General features: G+C 31.3%; 1 protein-coding gene across 2 annotated transcripts; it reads left to right on the top strand.

Annotated features, from left to right (window-relative positions):
• The first annotated feature begins 8777 nt into the window (after positions 1 to 8777).
• On the top strand, positions 8778 to 14248 carry LOC137806590 (HVA22-like protein c). 2 transcript variants are annotated; one of them, XM_068606792.1, is made up of 5 exons: positions 8778 to 8986; positions 9108 to 9134; positions 9235 to 9357; positions 13267 to 13525; positions 14054 to 14248. In XM_068606792.1, the coding sequence occupies exons 1-5, from the start codon at positions 8919 to 8921 to the stop codon at positions 14120 to 14122; spliced, it is 546 nt and encodes a 181-aa protein (XP_068462893.1). In that variant the 5' UTR covers positions 8778 to 8918; the 3' UTR covers positions 14123 to 14248. The 2 variants fall into 2 exon arrangements, with proteins under 2 accessions (XP_068462893.1, XP_068462894.1); XM_068606793.1 differs by having other exon boundaries at positions 8780 to 8986; positions 13303 to 13525.
• Positions 14249 to 15944: the final 1696 nt, after the last annotated feature.

Below are 15944 nucleotides of genomic sequence, written 5' to 3' on the forward strand. Positions count from 1 at the left end.
TTATCTTATAAATCTTAAATTTACAAACGTTCATGTTGAGGAATAATTGCATGTTTAATTGTTTATCAAAAAAAATATTTTATTTAAAATTAATATTTTGAAAGAATGGAAATATAAACTGTATATTTATTTAGATATTATACAATTTCATATACTAATTAAGTTAAAATTGAATTATAGTGTTTAGATTATTATTTATATAAATTAATTTTATTTTATATAAATTAAGTTATGAACAATTCATTTTTTTTATATAAGGTCATAATTTCATTATCCATGGCATCATTTTTGAAAAGTTAAAGAACCCGTAAGGATAAAACTCCAGTAGAACATCATGTCGTTCCTCCTATCCAAGGAACAAGAGTTGAAGAAGTTCTTGATTATTCAAGATACTTTAGTATAAAACGTCAAATGATGGTTATGAAAAAATGTTTCACAACAGACCAATGTTATCACCAAAAGCTATGCATTTTTCATTTTTTGTTGCACCGGGGTTTCAATTCCAGAACCATCTGAATTTCCAAGGATTACAACATTTTTCTTGGAATGAAATTTCCGTACTATGAGAACTTGGTGAGAGTATTTTATACAAATCTAAATATCACACCTATTGGTGACCTTTTTCTATTGAGATTTGCTCAAACCAAATACACATAATACAAATGGATTGGATGAACATTGCAAATCTCAGGTATGATGGCGTTAAGTTAACCCCTAGAACGATCCCTGGGGGAGTAAATTTTGATCGAGCACTGACGTTATCAACCATGATTCGTGAAGAGGTACAAGGTCAAAATGTCAGAAATGTAGGTAGTCTGAATATGAGTGACAAACTAATACATTACACATGGATGCACATGTTCTGCCCTCGTGGCAACAACTTCTCACAACTATTGAATGAAGACATTTTCATGTTGTGGTGCATCAAAAATAATATATTGATTAATTAGCCTCATTACATCATGCAACACATGATGAAATGTTAGGATAACAACATGCCTATGCCGCATGGCATTTTGATAACACGAATCACGCAGGTGTATGGCTTTGACTTGTCAAATGATGTAGCAATAATGCTAGGATGTAATCATTACTTTGGGAAAAAGAGTATGAGAAAATGAAATATATTACAGGTCAATGGTGTATGACAACTTGGTAGGTCTGACCAAACAGATGAAGAAGATGATGAAGACCTTGAATTGGTAGAAGAAAATATTCAAGGCGGTCAACTTGAGCCCGCAATCCCTAATCAAACCGAAATGTTAACCCAAATTTGGGACAGAATGCAAAACATCTAAGAAAGTATGAGGAACCTGAATACCCGTGTTGACAAGGTTGATCAAAGGATGAAACAAATTGAGGATACTTTGAATGACATTAAATGTCATCAAGGCCATTGATTGTTTTATCATTATGTTTTTTTTAGGGTTTAGGGTTATTTTTCATGTTGAACATTCATGAATTGTTACTTTTATTTTTCACGTTGAACATTGAGATGATATTTAATATTAAGGTTTTAATGGTAGTTTTCATGATACTTATTTAGAGAATGATATTGTTTTGAATGCAACTTTTTTAACATTTAATTTATATTATGCATAAATCAAATTTAGGCTCCATTACCTTTATTGGAGAATCAAGGCCATTACTTTATATATATATATATATATATATATATATAATTTAAAGAATCATAAATAATATTAAAATTATCTAAATACATTAATTTAACTAAATAAATAAATTAATTAATAAATTGAAAAATAATATAATTATATTTAAATTTTATATTTATTTATTTATTTGAATTCTAAATTATTTTTATTCTTTTATTTATTATTGAAATTTTAAATTATTTTAATTAATTAAAATGTGCACAAAATTAATTATAATTTATTTATTCTTTTTTATACACAAGGGTAAATTTGTAATCTTACACTTTACACAATTAAAAATAATTCAAAATATGTTTACAACCATCACATGACTCACATATTTCAATAAACTTTCCTCACACATCCATTTTAACATACTCCAATCCAAACACCCCCAACTTTCTTCACACTTCTCAAATCTTCACACTTCCACTTCCCCACACCCACAATTTTCCACTCCCCAATCCAAACATAAGGATGTGTTTGGATTTTGGAGGGAATGTGTTAGGATTTGAGGGAGTAGATGTGTGAGGATGTGAGAGGAAAATGTGAAAAAAACGAGGATGTTTGGACTGAGAATTTGAGTGATGTGATGCCTCTGAGGAGATTTTGAATTTTTTTTAAATGTGTAAAATGTTACTTTACAAATTTGTCTTTGCTTATTAAAAAAAATTAATAATGAAATGGAGTTATTTTTGTTTAGAATGGATTTCTTAAAAATTATATTTAAAAAATAAATATATATTAGTATAATTTAAAAATTATAATTAGAAAAAAATATATGTATTCAACAAATTAAATATAAACAAAACTTCAAATAATTTCTTAAAATATTAAACATGTACTATAAAATTAAAAAATAAATAAGATCTTATATAAATAAAAAAAATATTATTTTTAATATTAAAAATCTTGTAGTCATGAAAAATAAAAAATACCACAACAACAAAATATAACGTAATTAACAATAGAAAAGAATTTCATAAAAAAATTATAATCAAATAAATTATAACTCATAAACATAATAATTATACACAAAAATATATTAACATAAACACAACAATAAATTAAATAAAAACAAAACTTCAAGTAATTTCTTAAAATATTAAACATATATTGTAAAATTGGAAAATAAATCACATCTTATATAAATAAATAAAAAATACTATTTTTTAATATTAAAAAACTCTACAGTAATGGAAAATAAGAAATACTATATCAGTAAAATAAATGAGGGTAAATTCGAAAATAACACATGTTGACATGGCTTTCACTCTACATCTCTTCATTATGAGGGATATTTATTGTTCACAAGTATATCCTCTCCTTCTCCTTCCCACAAAACTTCTTTGTCTGTGAACAGTACATCCACAAAAGCAAACAGACCCTAAGGGTTGGGCGCGGTGTGTTGATGGAGAACGCACGACAGAAGAGAGAGTGACGGGGTTGAGTGGCACTGGGCAGCGGAGAAGAGCGCGCAAGGGAGGTCGGGTTGAGTGCACAGGGGAGGCGGGATGGAGGTTGTAAGGGCGACGCGAGGGAGAGTGAGGAGGAAGAAGATGAAGTGAGTGTTGGGAAAAACGGGTAATTTTCCCACTAAAACAAAACCCTAACAGAGCTACCCGACAAATAATATTGAATAAATAAAGCGGAATAATAAAAGAGATAAAGAGGAAAAAACACACCAGAAAATTGTTAACGGAGTTCGGCCAATTTAGCCTAATCTCCGAGCACGGCAAAAACAACTCGCTTTTATTATTATGGGAGAAGATATTACAAATTGAGATATTTAACAGTGAAGGAGGAGCGTTTAATTTATAACCCTCAAACCTCCTTCCCAAACAATGAACCCACCGATGTGGGACTCGGGATTAAGCCAAAATCAACAAATCTCCACCTTGGCTTAATTTCAAATCTCACCTAATACAAATCTTCACAAAACATAACAAAACACAAACTTTGCAGTGCTTCAAATTTGCACCTCCGGGCGCCAACTTCAAATGTGCAAGATATTAACCAAGTATAAACAATGTTCAAACTTGGCCCTTGTAACCACCTTGGTGAGCATATCTGCAGGATTCTCCGTAGTGTGAATCTTCTAGAGAACAATCTCCTCTTCTTCGAGAATTTCACGCACAAAGTGATAACGAACATCAATGTGTTTCGTCCGTGCATGAAAGACTTGATTCTTTGCTAAATGAATAGCACTCTGACTGTCAGAATATAACTCAAGTTGTGTCTGACCAACTCCCAAGTCTTTAAGCAACCCATGAAGCCAAATTGCTTCCTTCACAGCCTCTGTAATCGCCATATACTCTGCCTCTGTCGTAGACAAAGTCACCGTATACTGCAAGGTAGACTTCCAACTAACTGGCGCCTTTGCTAAAGTAAACAAATAGCCAGTTGTAGATCGTCGCTTATCCAAATCACCTGCATAATCAGAATCACAATATCCAACTATGCATTGACCAAGTGATTCATCTTGCTCAAATGTCAATCCAACATCTAAGGTATTTTGGAGGTACCGTAGAATCCATCTCACAACTTGCCAATGTCCCTTGCCCGGATTATGCATGTACCTGCTAACAACACTCACAGCCTGTGAAATATCTGGTTTTGTACACACCATTGCATACATCAAGCTTCCAACTGCATTTGCATATGAGACTTTCGCCATGTATTCTCGTTCTTCATCAATCGTCGGAGATAAACGACTACTCAATTTCAAATGAGGAGCAAGTAGGGTACTTACAGGTTTTGTATCTTTTTGTATAACAAAACGTTATAGTACCTTCTGCAAATACTGCTTCTGTGACAGCCAAAGTTTTCCCCTCGCTCTGTCCCTGTTTATCTCCATGCCGAGAATTTTCTTGGCTTCCAAATCCTTCATCTCGAACTCTTTACTCAACTGAGCCTTTAACCTGTCAATCTCAACTTGGCTCTTTGCTGCAATCAGCATATCATCAACATATAAGAGTAAGTAAATGTAGGAACCATCTTCAAGTCTGCGCAAATACACACAGTGATCATATTTGCTTCTCTTGTACTTCTGATCCTTCATGAACTTATCAAATCGTTTGTACCACTGTCTTGGAGATTGTTTCAGTCCGTACAACGATTTGCTAAGTTTACAAACCCAATCTTCTTGACCATCAACCTTGTATCCTTCTGGTTGAGTCATATAGATTTCCTCCTTCAAATCACCGTGTAGGAACGCGGTCTTTACATCAAGTTGAGCAAGCTCCAAATTCAATTGTGCTACCAAGGCCAACAAAATTCGAATGGAGGAATGTTTAACAACTGGAGAAAATACCTCATTATAATCAATTCCCTCCCTCCGAGCAAAGCCTTTAGCAACCAACCTTGCCTTGTAGCGAACATCTTCTTTATTAAGAAATCCTTCTTTCTTTGCAAATACCCATTTGCACCCAATTACCTTCTTACCTTTTGGTAATTGTGCCAGCTTCCACGTCTTGTTCTTCTTCAAAGACTGCATCTCCTCTTCCATCGCACCTGCCCAATTACCACTCTCTGAACTCATAATGGCTTCTGGGTAAGTGGATGGAATGTCATCAACAACTGGAAGTGCATAGGCAACCATATTCATGAAACAAGCAGGCTTCTGAATATCTCGTCTCTATCTTCTAACTGCAATTGGTGCTGATTGCTGTTGAGATTCTTGGGTAGGAACATCTTCCTCATCTAACTCTTCTTCTGCCATAGGAGAGTCACTTGTGGTATTTCGTGTTGGGATCACCACTGTCGGCTCAAACTCCACCTGCTTCCGGGCACACTCCACCTGTTGTGGAGTACTATCAGCTCCTTCTGGATTTACCTTCTTTAACATGGAAGATTCATCAAAGGTAACATCTCTGCTGATAATCGTCTTCTTTGCCTCTAGACACCACAAACGGTATCCCTTCACTCCAGGACTAAAGCCCATGAAAAGAGCCTTCTTTGCCCGTGGATCCAACTTTGATTCAATCACATGATAATATGCAATAGAACCAAAAACATGCAAAGAATCATAATCAGTTGCAGGTTTTCCAGACCATACCTCTAACGGGGTTTTGCCATCTATAGCAGATGATGGCAAACGATTGACGAGATGTTGAGCGTATGTCACAGCCTTAGCCCAAAACTCTCTGCCTAACTCAGCATTAGACAACATACAACGAACTTTCTCCACAAGTGTCTTGTTCATACGCTCTGACACCCCATTCTGCTGTGGTGTTTTTCTAATAGTGAAGTGCCAAACTATGCCACAATCTTGGCATACCTTCAGGAACGGATCACTCTTGTATTCTCCTCCATTGTCTGTTCGGAGAACCTTAATCTTCCTTCCTGTCTGGTTTTCAGCTTGAGTTTTCCACTTAAGGAAAATTTCAAGCACATCATTTTTGTTCTTCATAGTAAACACCCAAACTCTCCTGGAAAAATCATCCACAAAAGTGACAAAATAATGTCTACCTCCAATTGACGGAGTCTTAGCAGGTCCCCACACATCTGAATGCACATAATCCAGAATACCCTTGGTATTGTGAATTGCAGTGCCAAACTTCACTCTTCGTTGTTTTCCCAGAACACAATGCTCACAAAATTCAAGTTTGCAAGCCTTCGTACCTTTCAACAATCCCTGCTTGGTAAGAATTTGCAAGGATTTCTCTCCAGCATGTCCCAACCTCATATGCCACAACTTCGTTGCCTCTGCATCCTTCTTAGAACTAGAAGTTGTTGCCACTACTGTCCCCACCACTGTACTACCTTGGTAGTAATACAAATTGTTCTTCCTCACGCCTTTCAACATCACTAGTGCTCCTGAAGTTGCTTTAAGAATTCCATCTCGCATCGTCACAACCAGGCCTTTAGATTCTAAAGCCCCCAATGAGATGAGATTCTTCTTCAACTTTGGCACGTACCGTACATCCCGCAAAATTCTGGTGGATCCATCATGATTCCGCAGCTTGATTGAACCTATCCCAGTTGTCTTACATGGATGATCATTACCCATGTAAACAACCCCGCCATCAAGTTCTTGAAATTCAAAGAACCAATCCCGAATGAGACACATATGATAGGTACAACCTGAATCCAATATCCACTCATCTGGATACGATAATGCTGAAAGCGAGACAATTAAATATATATCTGATTCCACATCACTTTTGCATTCTGCAACATTTACATCTTGTGGAGTCTTCCCTTTCTTCTGCAGTTTTTTACAGTTTTTCTTCCAGTGTCCTTTCTCATGACAGAAAGCACACTCATCTTTGGCAACGGCTCGACCTTTAGACTTAGACCTCCCTCTTCTCCCCTTTGTCAGGCTTTGCTGACGACCTCTTGCCATTACAAACTCAAAATATAATATTCAATATTACAAATAATTTCAAACAACCCAAGGGCGAACCTTCGGCTCTTGATACCACTTGTTGGGAAAAATGGGTAATTTTTCCACTAAAACTAAACCCTAACAGAGCTACCCGATAAATAATATTGAATAAATAAAGCGGAATAATAAAAGAGATAAAGAGGAAAAAAACACACCAGAAAATTGTTAACGGAGTTCGGCCAATTTAGCCTAATCTCCGAGCACAGCAAAAACATCTCGCTTTTATTATTAAGGGAGAAGATATTACAAATTGAGATATTTAACAGTGAAGGAGGAGCGTTTAATTTATAACCCTCAAACCTCCTTCCGAAAGAATGAACCCACCGATGTGGGACTCGGGATTAAGCCAAAATCAACAGTGAGTTAGAGAGTGAGAGTAAAGGGAGCCCCGCGTGAACGAATAGGTTCTGGATCTAACATATATCAACGGTTCAGGATGAAACCGCATATATCACACAAATGCATATATAACGATGGTTTAGGTGGGAACCGTCATTAAAAATGGCAAAAATAGCAAAACAATTACAAAAATGCCACCGTCTCTTTTATTACGAAAAATCTTTATGAACCGTCTTTATACGAGGTTGTAGATTTTGTCTTATGTACTAGTGAATCAAATTCTCACACATCCAATCTCTCAAATCTTCAAATATTTCCTTGTGAGCTTTTTTTGTGCTCTCTTTGAGAGTGTTCTTTATGAACTTGAGTGTTCTTAATCTCAAGGGAGGTTAAGAAGGGATAACCTGGAGAAGTTTAATTACTCGTTGTAACTTGAAGAAGTGTGTTTACTCATTGTGACCGGGAGATATTTGATTACTCGTTGTAACCAACTTTTTTGTTAGTGAAAGCTCTTAAGCAATTTATATAAGGGGACTTTATGTAGCTCAAATTTGTGAGTTAGGATAAATTTTTGTGTGTTGTTCTCTCTTTACTCTCACTAGTTGCTTTGTTTTGCTTAAATAGACAGTCAACCTAGATGATCTGATTTATTCTTATTAGATTATATATTAGACAATATATTTTTATTTATTATAAAAAGATTTTAAGGCTCCATTAAATCCCCAACCTATGAAGTCAATTGTGTCCACAACTCACACATTCTTCCTTCTAACTTATGAGTGTACGACCACATTACAAGAAATTTCACTTCAACTGCATCTTAAAGTAGATGAGTCATCGATCGTTAGCCTCGTAATGCTTGATAGGTAAAAAAATGTGTGAAACTTATCTAGATATCACACCAATCAGGATAAATTTACAAATGAAACTAATATGACACACATTTTCGAACTTACATAGTTTGATTGGAGGAATTTTGATTTTAGATAAGACAAGTTATAAATTTCAATTATTTTTACTTTTTCACTTCCTCAATTAAATCAAAATTGATTCTCATTATTTTTAATTATTTGATTTTCTTTTTTCATTCCTTTCTCTCTTTTTGGATTCCTCCAGTTTCCAAAGACCGAATATCGGGGAGTTTCGAACTCCCGAACACAAAATTGAAATTGTGAAATCAGGCGGGAGCCCGAATTGCATTTGATACAGTGTAATCGTCCTAATTCAGAAATTAATGTTCCTTTTAAGTCCATTTCAGGTATTATAAGTTAAAATAACATTATATTAGGAAAAATTGCCGTATGGAAAAAGTGGAATTCGGTGCCTCGTTGGTTGTGTGCAATAGAGTGTGTCCAAAACATTTGTTCTTTTCAAAGATTACTTTCCCACATTTTCTATCTTACTTTTCTCACTCTTTTCTAAACCTTCTTTCTCTCTCACCTTCTTCTTCCCTCTTCACTTTCTCGCTTCAAACTCTCCACTTTCTCACTCCCACATTGAAGGTGTAGAAAACAGACCAACTTTGGTTGCAAAATATGGGTGCTTCGGACAACAACAATCACTTTCTCCAAGTTGTATTCAACAACTTCGACGTTCTTGCTCTGTAAATCTCCTCTCTTCTTTTTCAAATTATATACTTTTTTTGTTTCACTCTTGCTCAAGTTGTGGCAATCATTTTGGTGTCGCTGTTACTAAATTCATTCTATAATTGATCTTTACTCCAGACCCTTGGTTACGCTTGCTTACCCTTTGTAAGTATGTTTCTTTTTTGCTGTATTTCTTTCATTTGGGAAAATGAATGTATGTCTGAATTTTCAACTTTTCTGCCTACCCTTTTGCCTTTATGGTCAGATATGCTTCAATTAAGGCCATCGAGACTAAGTCCACTGCTGATGATCAACAATGGCTCACTTATTGGATTCTGTATTCCATTCTCACACTCTTTGAGCTCACTTTTGCAAAAGTTCTTGAACTGTGAGTTTCTCTTCTAGTCATGTTTTAACTATTACAACTTCATTTTTGCGATTGAGATTTTTTTTCCGTGAAAAGTAAGGATTTTGAAAACAAATCCCCAAACACTTTGCATTTTATTTCCTACTCTAGAATCATTTAGTGTTTACCCTCAAAATTTGTTTCTCGGGGGCGAAGAGGTGTGTTTTTGGTTTTTAGACAGTGGAATAGTCACTTGCTATAAAGCAAGTGGAATTTTTTTTTTAAATGACGTGTTCCATATTTACATTGGACATAGTATGATATCACAGTATCTGAAGAAAATTAATTTAAAAAATATTTATTAAATCTATGATAATTTTATTACAGTTCTAACATAAAAAAATATATTAATTTTTTAAAAATTTAATTTTATTGTATAAATTTATATTATAATTATAAAAATAAAAAACAAATCAGTGAAAAATATTTTTTTATTTTAAAAAATAATCTTAAATATATTTATGCACATAAATCTTTATTGTAAATTTATATAATATATAAATTTATGTTTTTATATTTTATATTTTAGATATTGTAGGAATTTTTATATTGGTGTTTCTGTTATATCAGTGCGTATAACTCAGTTGTCTTTTGTACTTCTAATAAAAGAAATCTTTCCAAAATTCAGTTTTGGAAGGGCTTTTAGAAATTTGAACTTTTTCATTTTTGATGTTGGAACTGAGCTAAGCATGAGTGTTATCATAATCCTGATATTCATTTTTCAATTTTGACATCTAAAATTTCACTCCGGAAAGAGGGTTTAAATTTTTTCTGCTTCGTAGTACGTGATAGTAAAATAATAAAATAAATTTAAGAAATTTTTTCCAATTTAATATTTGAAACTTTATCAGAATTGGAATCCGTGATGATCAGATTGGATTCGGAGATGAGGTTTTCATTTATTTCTCACTATGTTGAAGGGAAGTAAAGTGAGGGAGGAAAAATTAAATTAAATTAAATTTTAAAATTGTTAAAAAGATTCTAAAAAATTTAACTAAGAGTAGGAATAATAAGTTTTAAATGGTTTGTGAAAAGAAAAAAATATTAAATTATGTAACGTTTAATATAAATTGGTTTTGTGGATAATTTAAATATTTTTAAATTTTAAAAATAGAAAAAAATGTTAAATTTTTGTAAATATTTATTATTATCGGTAAATTAATTTTTTTGATATGATTTTAAACAATACAGTTAGGAAATGTTAAACAAAAATATAGATAATATAATTTTAAATTATTCAATTGATATTTATTTTAAAAAATACACAAATAATTTTATTTATTTTTTCTTATTGCTTATTTTGATATGTTATTAACGAACTAAAAATACAAAATTTAATTTCAGTCTCAATATTTTAATTTTTTCTTTCAATTTATTTTTATTATAAAAATACAAATTAGAATTTATTATTCCCAAGTCCAATTTATTATAAGAATATAATTTATCATTTATTTTCTCCATTATAATTAATTAGTTCAAAATATTTTATTTTATTTTATTCTCTTTATATTTATATTATCCTATAAAATAATCCTATGTATGCAACAACTATTATATATAAATAACCGAAGATTAAAGTTATATGTGCTAGGGCTAGCTTCATGTTTCCATTTTGCCTTGACTTTTTTTGTTTTTTATGCAAGACTTGATGAAATAAAGATAAGAGACTGTGCCATCCTATCATTTTTTTCACAAATGGTACGGATTTGGTAATTAATTCTCCAATACACATTATAACTAAACATTGTTTTACTTTTCTTCCACTCACATATTCACGGTTTTTCTTTTCTTTCCTTCACAATCTCACAAAAAAAGGGGTATCCTTTCCTTTTTTTTCCTCCCTCATTTCTTTGCACCTATCCCAAACGATGTAAACTTTAACACAAATCTTTTGATAATAATAACTTATTACGGTTTAAATGGAATACATACAAGGATTTTGAGGTATCAACCCCCGCTAGAAGCGTATAGGAATGTTGAACTTTGGATAACATAGACTCTTATCATTCTTTACAATAGTGGAATGATACAAATCTTCTAGAGTTTAGTTTCAATTTGGTCTATTCCAAGAGAACTCTACCATGCCTAACAAACAATTTGGAAAAACTACACAAAAATTGGTATGTGGAGACGACTTGGCGAAAATTGGCAGATTAAACATGGAAAGTGAATCAACCACCAAGAACTAGCATTAAATGGTCGTGCAATGCATGTACCTTTGTTCATCCACACACATAACAAAATCCATCAATCCTAGTTGAAACTAAGAAAAATATTTTATTAACACTCTCTCTCACTAACACATTTGACACCACTTGCGTGGCACTAATTGACGCTGCAGACGTCGTGACATTTGACGAAGACGTGACACTGACTCTAGATTATAATATATGACCCATAGCACACGCAAAACTGGTTACCCGTGTGTCTGTAAGTGGTTACTTATGTGACATTTATAGTCACTCACTATTCATGGAAAAAAAATCAATTTTTTTTAATAAGAATCATATATTATATCGGTTGTTTCTAAAAATCGATGTGATATATTCTTTTTTATCCTATTTTGAAGCTCGCGCCGCTCATTCACGCACAATCTCACTCTGTCACGTCATTGTCACGTCTACCACGTCAAATGTGTGTCATGTACAGAGAGTGTCAACATATTAGGAAACTAATTTTAATTATCCACAAAAGAATTTTACTGACATTTATTTGCAGTTACAATAAGAATATTACCCAAATTCGTTCTCATTTGAACAATTCAATTCACCTCAACCACAATTTGTAATGAATAGTAGAAAACAATCATTTGTGTCCATTGATTTATTGTTTAACTTGTTTGGAGTGAATTTAAATACACCACCTTATGTTAATATTTACAAGCAACATATTCATCCAACACACATTTTTAAAATGAAGGAGAAAGTTGTTCCATTTCATTCCAAATGAATACACCACCCACACAATTTGAATACAGTGACAAATCGCAACAACCGTCCGCACTCATCATGACGCAACCCATCACATAGCAGACGTAGTCATCAATGTAGAATTGCTCACCATTAGAGTCTCAAGGGGTCCAACACATTTAAAATGAATTGTCAAGTTTTAAAATATCACATTAATTTTACTAACACCTAATTACTTAATATTATATTTATAACATTTTATTTTTTGGTTTAATATAACTTTATTAATTGACTTTGTTGTTTTAAAATTATCTACTGCATTTTTTTATATCAAATTAACATGACTATATCATATGAAAATAAATTTTACTCACACCTAACTACATTAACATTATATTTATAACATTTTATTTTTTGGTTTAATATAACTTTATTAATTGACTTTGCTCTTTCAAACTTATCTACTACAATTTTTTTACATCAAACTAACATGATTATAGCATCCATAATAATGAAAATAAATTTTACTTATATATAGTTACATCAACTTTACATTTTAAACATTTAATTATTTGCTTAATTTAACATTAACATTATTATTTATCTATTTTTAATTTTATTTTCATACAACAGTTTTTATCCTTAATTACATTTATAAATTCAAGTTATGTTATTGCAATTTTTAAAATCCTATGTTAATTTAGTGTCACAAATAATAATAACATTAATATTATTTTCAATAATAACATTAATATTTTTTATTTTCTTCCTTCTCACAAACAAAGTCCAATTTAAATTAAACATTTTTAATTAATTATTTTATATTTGTTTTGTAAATACTTATTACTTATATTTCTAATTTTTTAAGCACGATGAATATTTTTTTTCTATAGAGAACCAATAGATTTCTCTATTTTTTATATTTGCTTTACATCTGTTTGTGTGTTGTTTCTCCAATATAATAGTTTGGTGCTAATTTCAGGCTTCCCATTTGGCCCTTTGCCAAGTTGATATTCAGTTGTTGGTTGGTTCTGCCTCACTTCAATGGAGCTGCAGTTGTGTACAAGAATTACATCAGACCATTCTATATGAACCCACAAATTCCAATTCCACAAGGATCTCAAATCTGGTATTTTCCCCAAAAGAAGTCCTTATTCAGTGGCTCAGATGATGTTTTGAGTGCTGCTGAGAGATACATGGAAGAGCATGGTACAGAAGCCTTTGAAAGACTTATAACCAAGGTACACACACATTACTAATGCTTTTAGTCCACAATAACTGCTCCTGCTTCTAAGTTAAGATCTTTGTAAATTTTGAACACTGTGGCTTTTGGGACTATTCAGCTTTGCTCAGGGAATTGCATGTTAAAATCAGAATTATACATAATTTATTTGTGAACTAAAATCAGAACTGTGGACAATAACTGGCTAGCATGGGAGATAACTGTCTTGTATAAGTCTTGTTTGTATTTCATTTAAAACTTATGGTTGCATGAATTCCAATGCATTTCAACTCACAAGTAACAAAGGGATCCTTTGCAAAAGTAAGTCAAAGGTAACTTAACCACAAACATATTGTTGAAGTTACCAAACTTAATATCAGAGTAGTTTTCAATTTTCTAATTGAGTTCTCAAAAGAAAGTTTGTATGAATCATTTGAGGTAGAGAACCAGGAATTACAAGCTGAAATTTCATTTACAAGTTGAAATTTCATTTGGGTTTGGAACAATATTTTAATCCATGGAAAACATAATTGGTTTTGATGTGCAGAATGACAGACAGGCTAGGACAAGGAGGACTGGAAATTACATGATCTTTGATGACGACTATAGATATTGAACTTTGTTATTTTTTCTAACAAGATATTGAATGTTAAAGCATCATTGCTAATATTTCATTTAATCATATTTTGTGATGTTTGATGATGACCTATTGAACTATGTTATTGGGTCACTTGTTCTCTAACTCCCTTCCCTATTTTTAAAGTAGTGTATCTTGTAATGATTAATTTAGTTATATTTGATAAGTAACAAGGTAAAATAAAAAATAAATATTTTTGTAGTAGTTAATAGAAAAATAAGATTGCAACAAGGGTCAATTTAGAAATGCAAGGGATTGTGGTTGAAAGCCTTTTGTGTAGTCTTTGTGGGGTAGAGGAAGAGACTCGTCGTCATTTGTTATGCAGATTTGCTTGGTTTGTATGTAGTCATTGTTTGGCTTGGCTTGGTGTGACGAACAATGATACACGGTTAAATTTTTTTCAGTTTAGGTTGTGTAACACCTTTGATTCTGTTAACGATGTTTGGGGAGCAATTTAGATTGTAGTAGTTAGCGAGATTTGGAATCACAAGAATAATGTCATTCTCAAAGGAGGGTTGTTTGCTAGGATTCAATTAAAGGTTTGGTCTTGGGTTATATCCAAATCACATTTTGTTTTTTTTTTCTCTTACTGACTGGTGTCTTGATCCATTGGTTTGTGAGGGTTGGCAGAATATGTATAAGGGTTAAACCACCCTGGACTGGTTCATATTTAATTTATTGTTTATTGTTGATTACAAAACAACTATAATAAAAATTATATAAGATTTTTTCATCTACTTAATATTTATTTGTTTAAATTTCTAAGATCAAACATTTAATTTTAAATTACTTCAAATTTTTATTTTATTATATATATATATAAATATAATGAGTATATTATTAAATCACCCAAATATATATAAATATAATGAGTATATATAAATCACCCTTATCATATATTATAGTTATTATAAAATTTAAAATAAATATATATTCCATTTCATACATACAATTTATATTTTATTTACGAACTAAAAATTTATATTTTAAATTAAATTAAGAAATGTGTATAATTACAATAAGGAAATAATTAAATGACATAAAATAATATTTGGAATACCTCACTAAATAATGATAATTATAAATAATATAAAATAATTAAATAAGATAAAGAAAATTCACCAAGTGAGAATTGTTAAGTTACACTAACAATTCTTACTATAAATAATTATAATTAACGTAATATAATTAAACAATATGAGGTTTGAAACCTCTTATCAAATAATTATAGTTATAAATAATATAAATAACTAAGATGGTTGAAGGTATTTCATTAAACAATTATAATTATAAAATAATTGAATAAAATGAGTTTCCTGAAACCCTACAAAATAATTATTGTTATAAAATATGAGTAAGTATAAAAATTATAAACGTTTATTTTTATTTACTTTATTGATTAGAACTAGAAGTGTTTTTAGAAGGTTAAAAATTCTCATCATTCTTCCCTTTTATTTTTTAGTTTTTAAATTTTATTTTATTTTACTATTGATTTTTTCCTAGGATAACCATATTTCTTCTTCTTTCTTCTTAGCTCTTCTTATCACTTTATACAGAAGATAAATTTAGAAAAATAGTTTTCACTTTTTTTAATAATTAATATATCTTTAAATTTTATTTATTACTTTTAATTGTTTTGTGTTATTCTTATATCTATTAAATAGTTATCAAATGTTGTTGTATTTTATGCAATATATTGTAGAAATCTTAAAATAATAAGATATTTACACTATTTATTAATAATGTAATTAAAATATTATATGGAAAATATTATTTTATAACTTCCGAATGTAAAATTTTG

Source organism: Phaseolus vulgaris, chromosome 3 (assembly GCF_000499845.2).
Source record: "Phaseolus vulgaris cultivar G19833 chromosome 3, P. vulgaris v2.0, whole genome shotgun sequence".
Classification (NCBI taxonomy): Eukaryota; Viridiplantae; Streptophyta; class Magnoliopsida; order Fabales; family Fabaceae; genus Phaseolus; species Phaseolus vulgaris.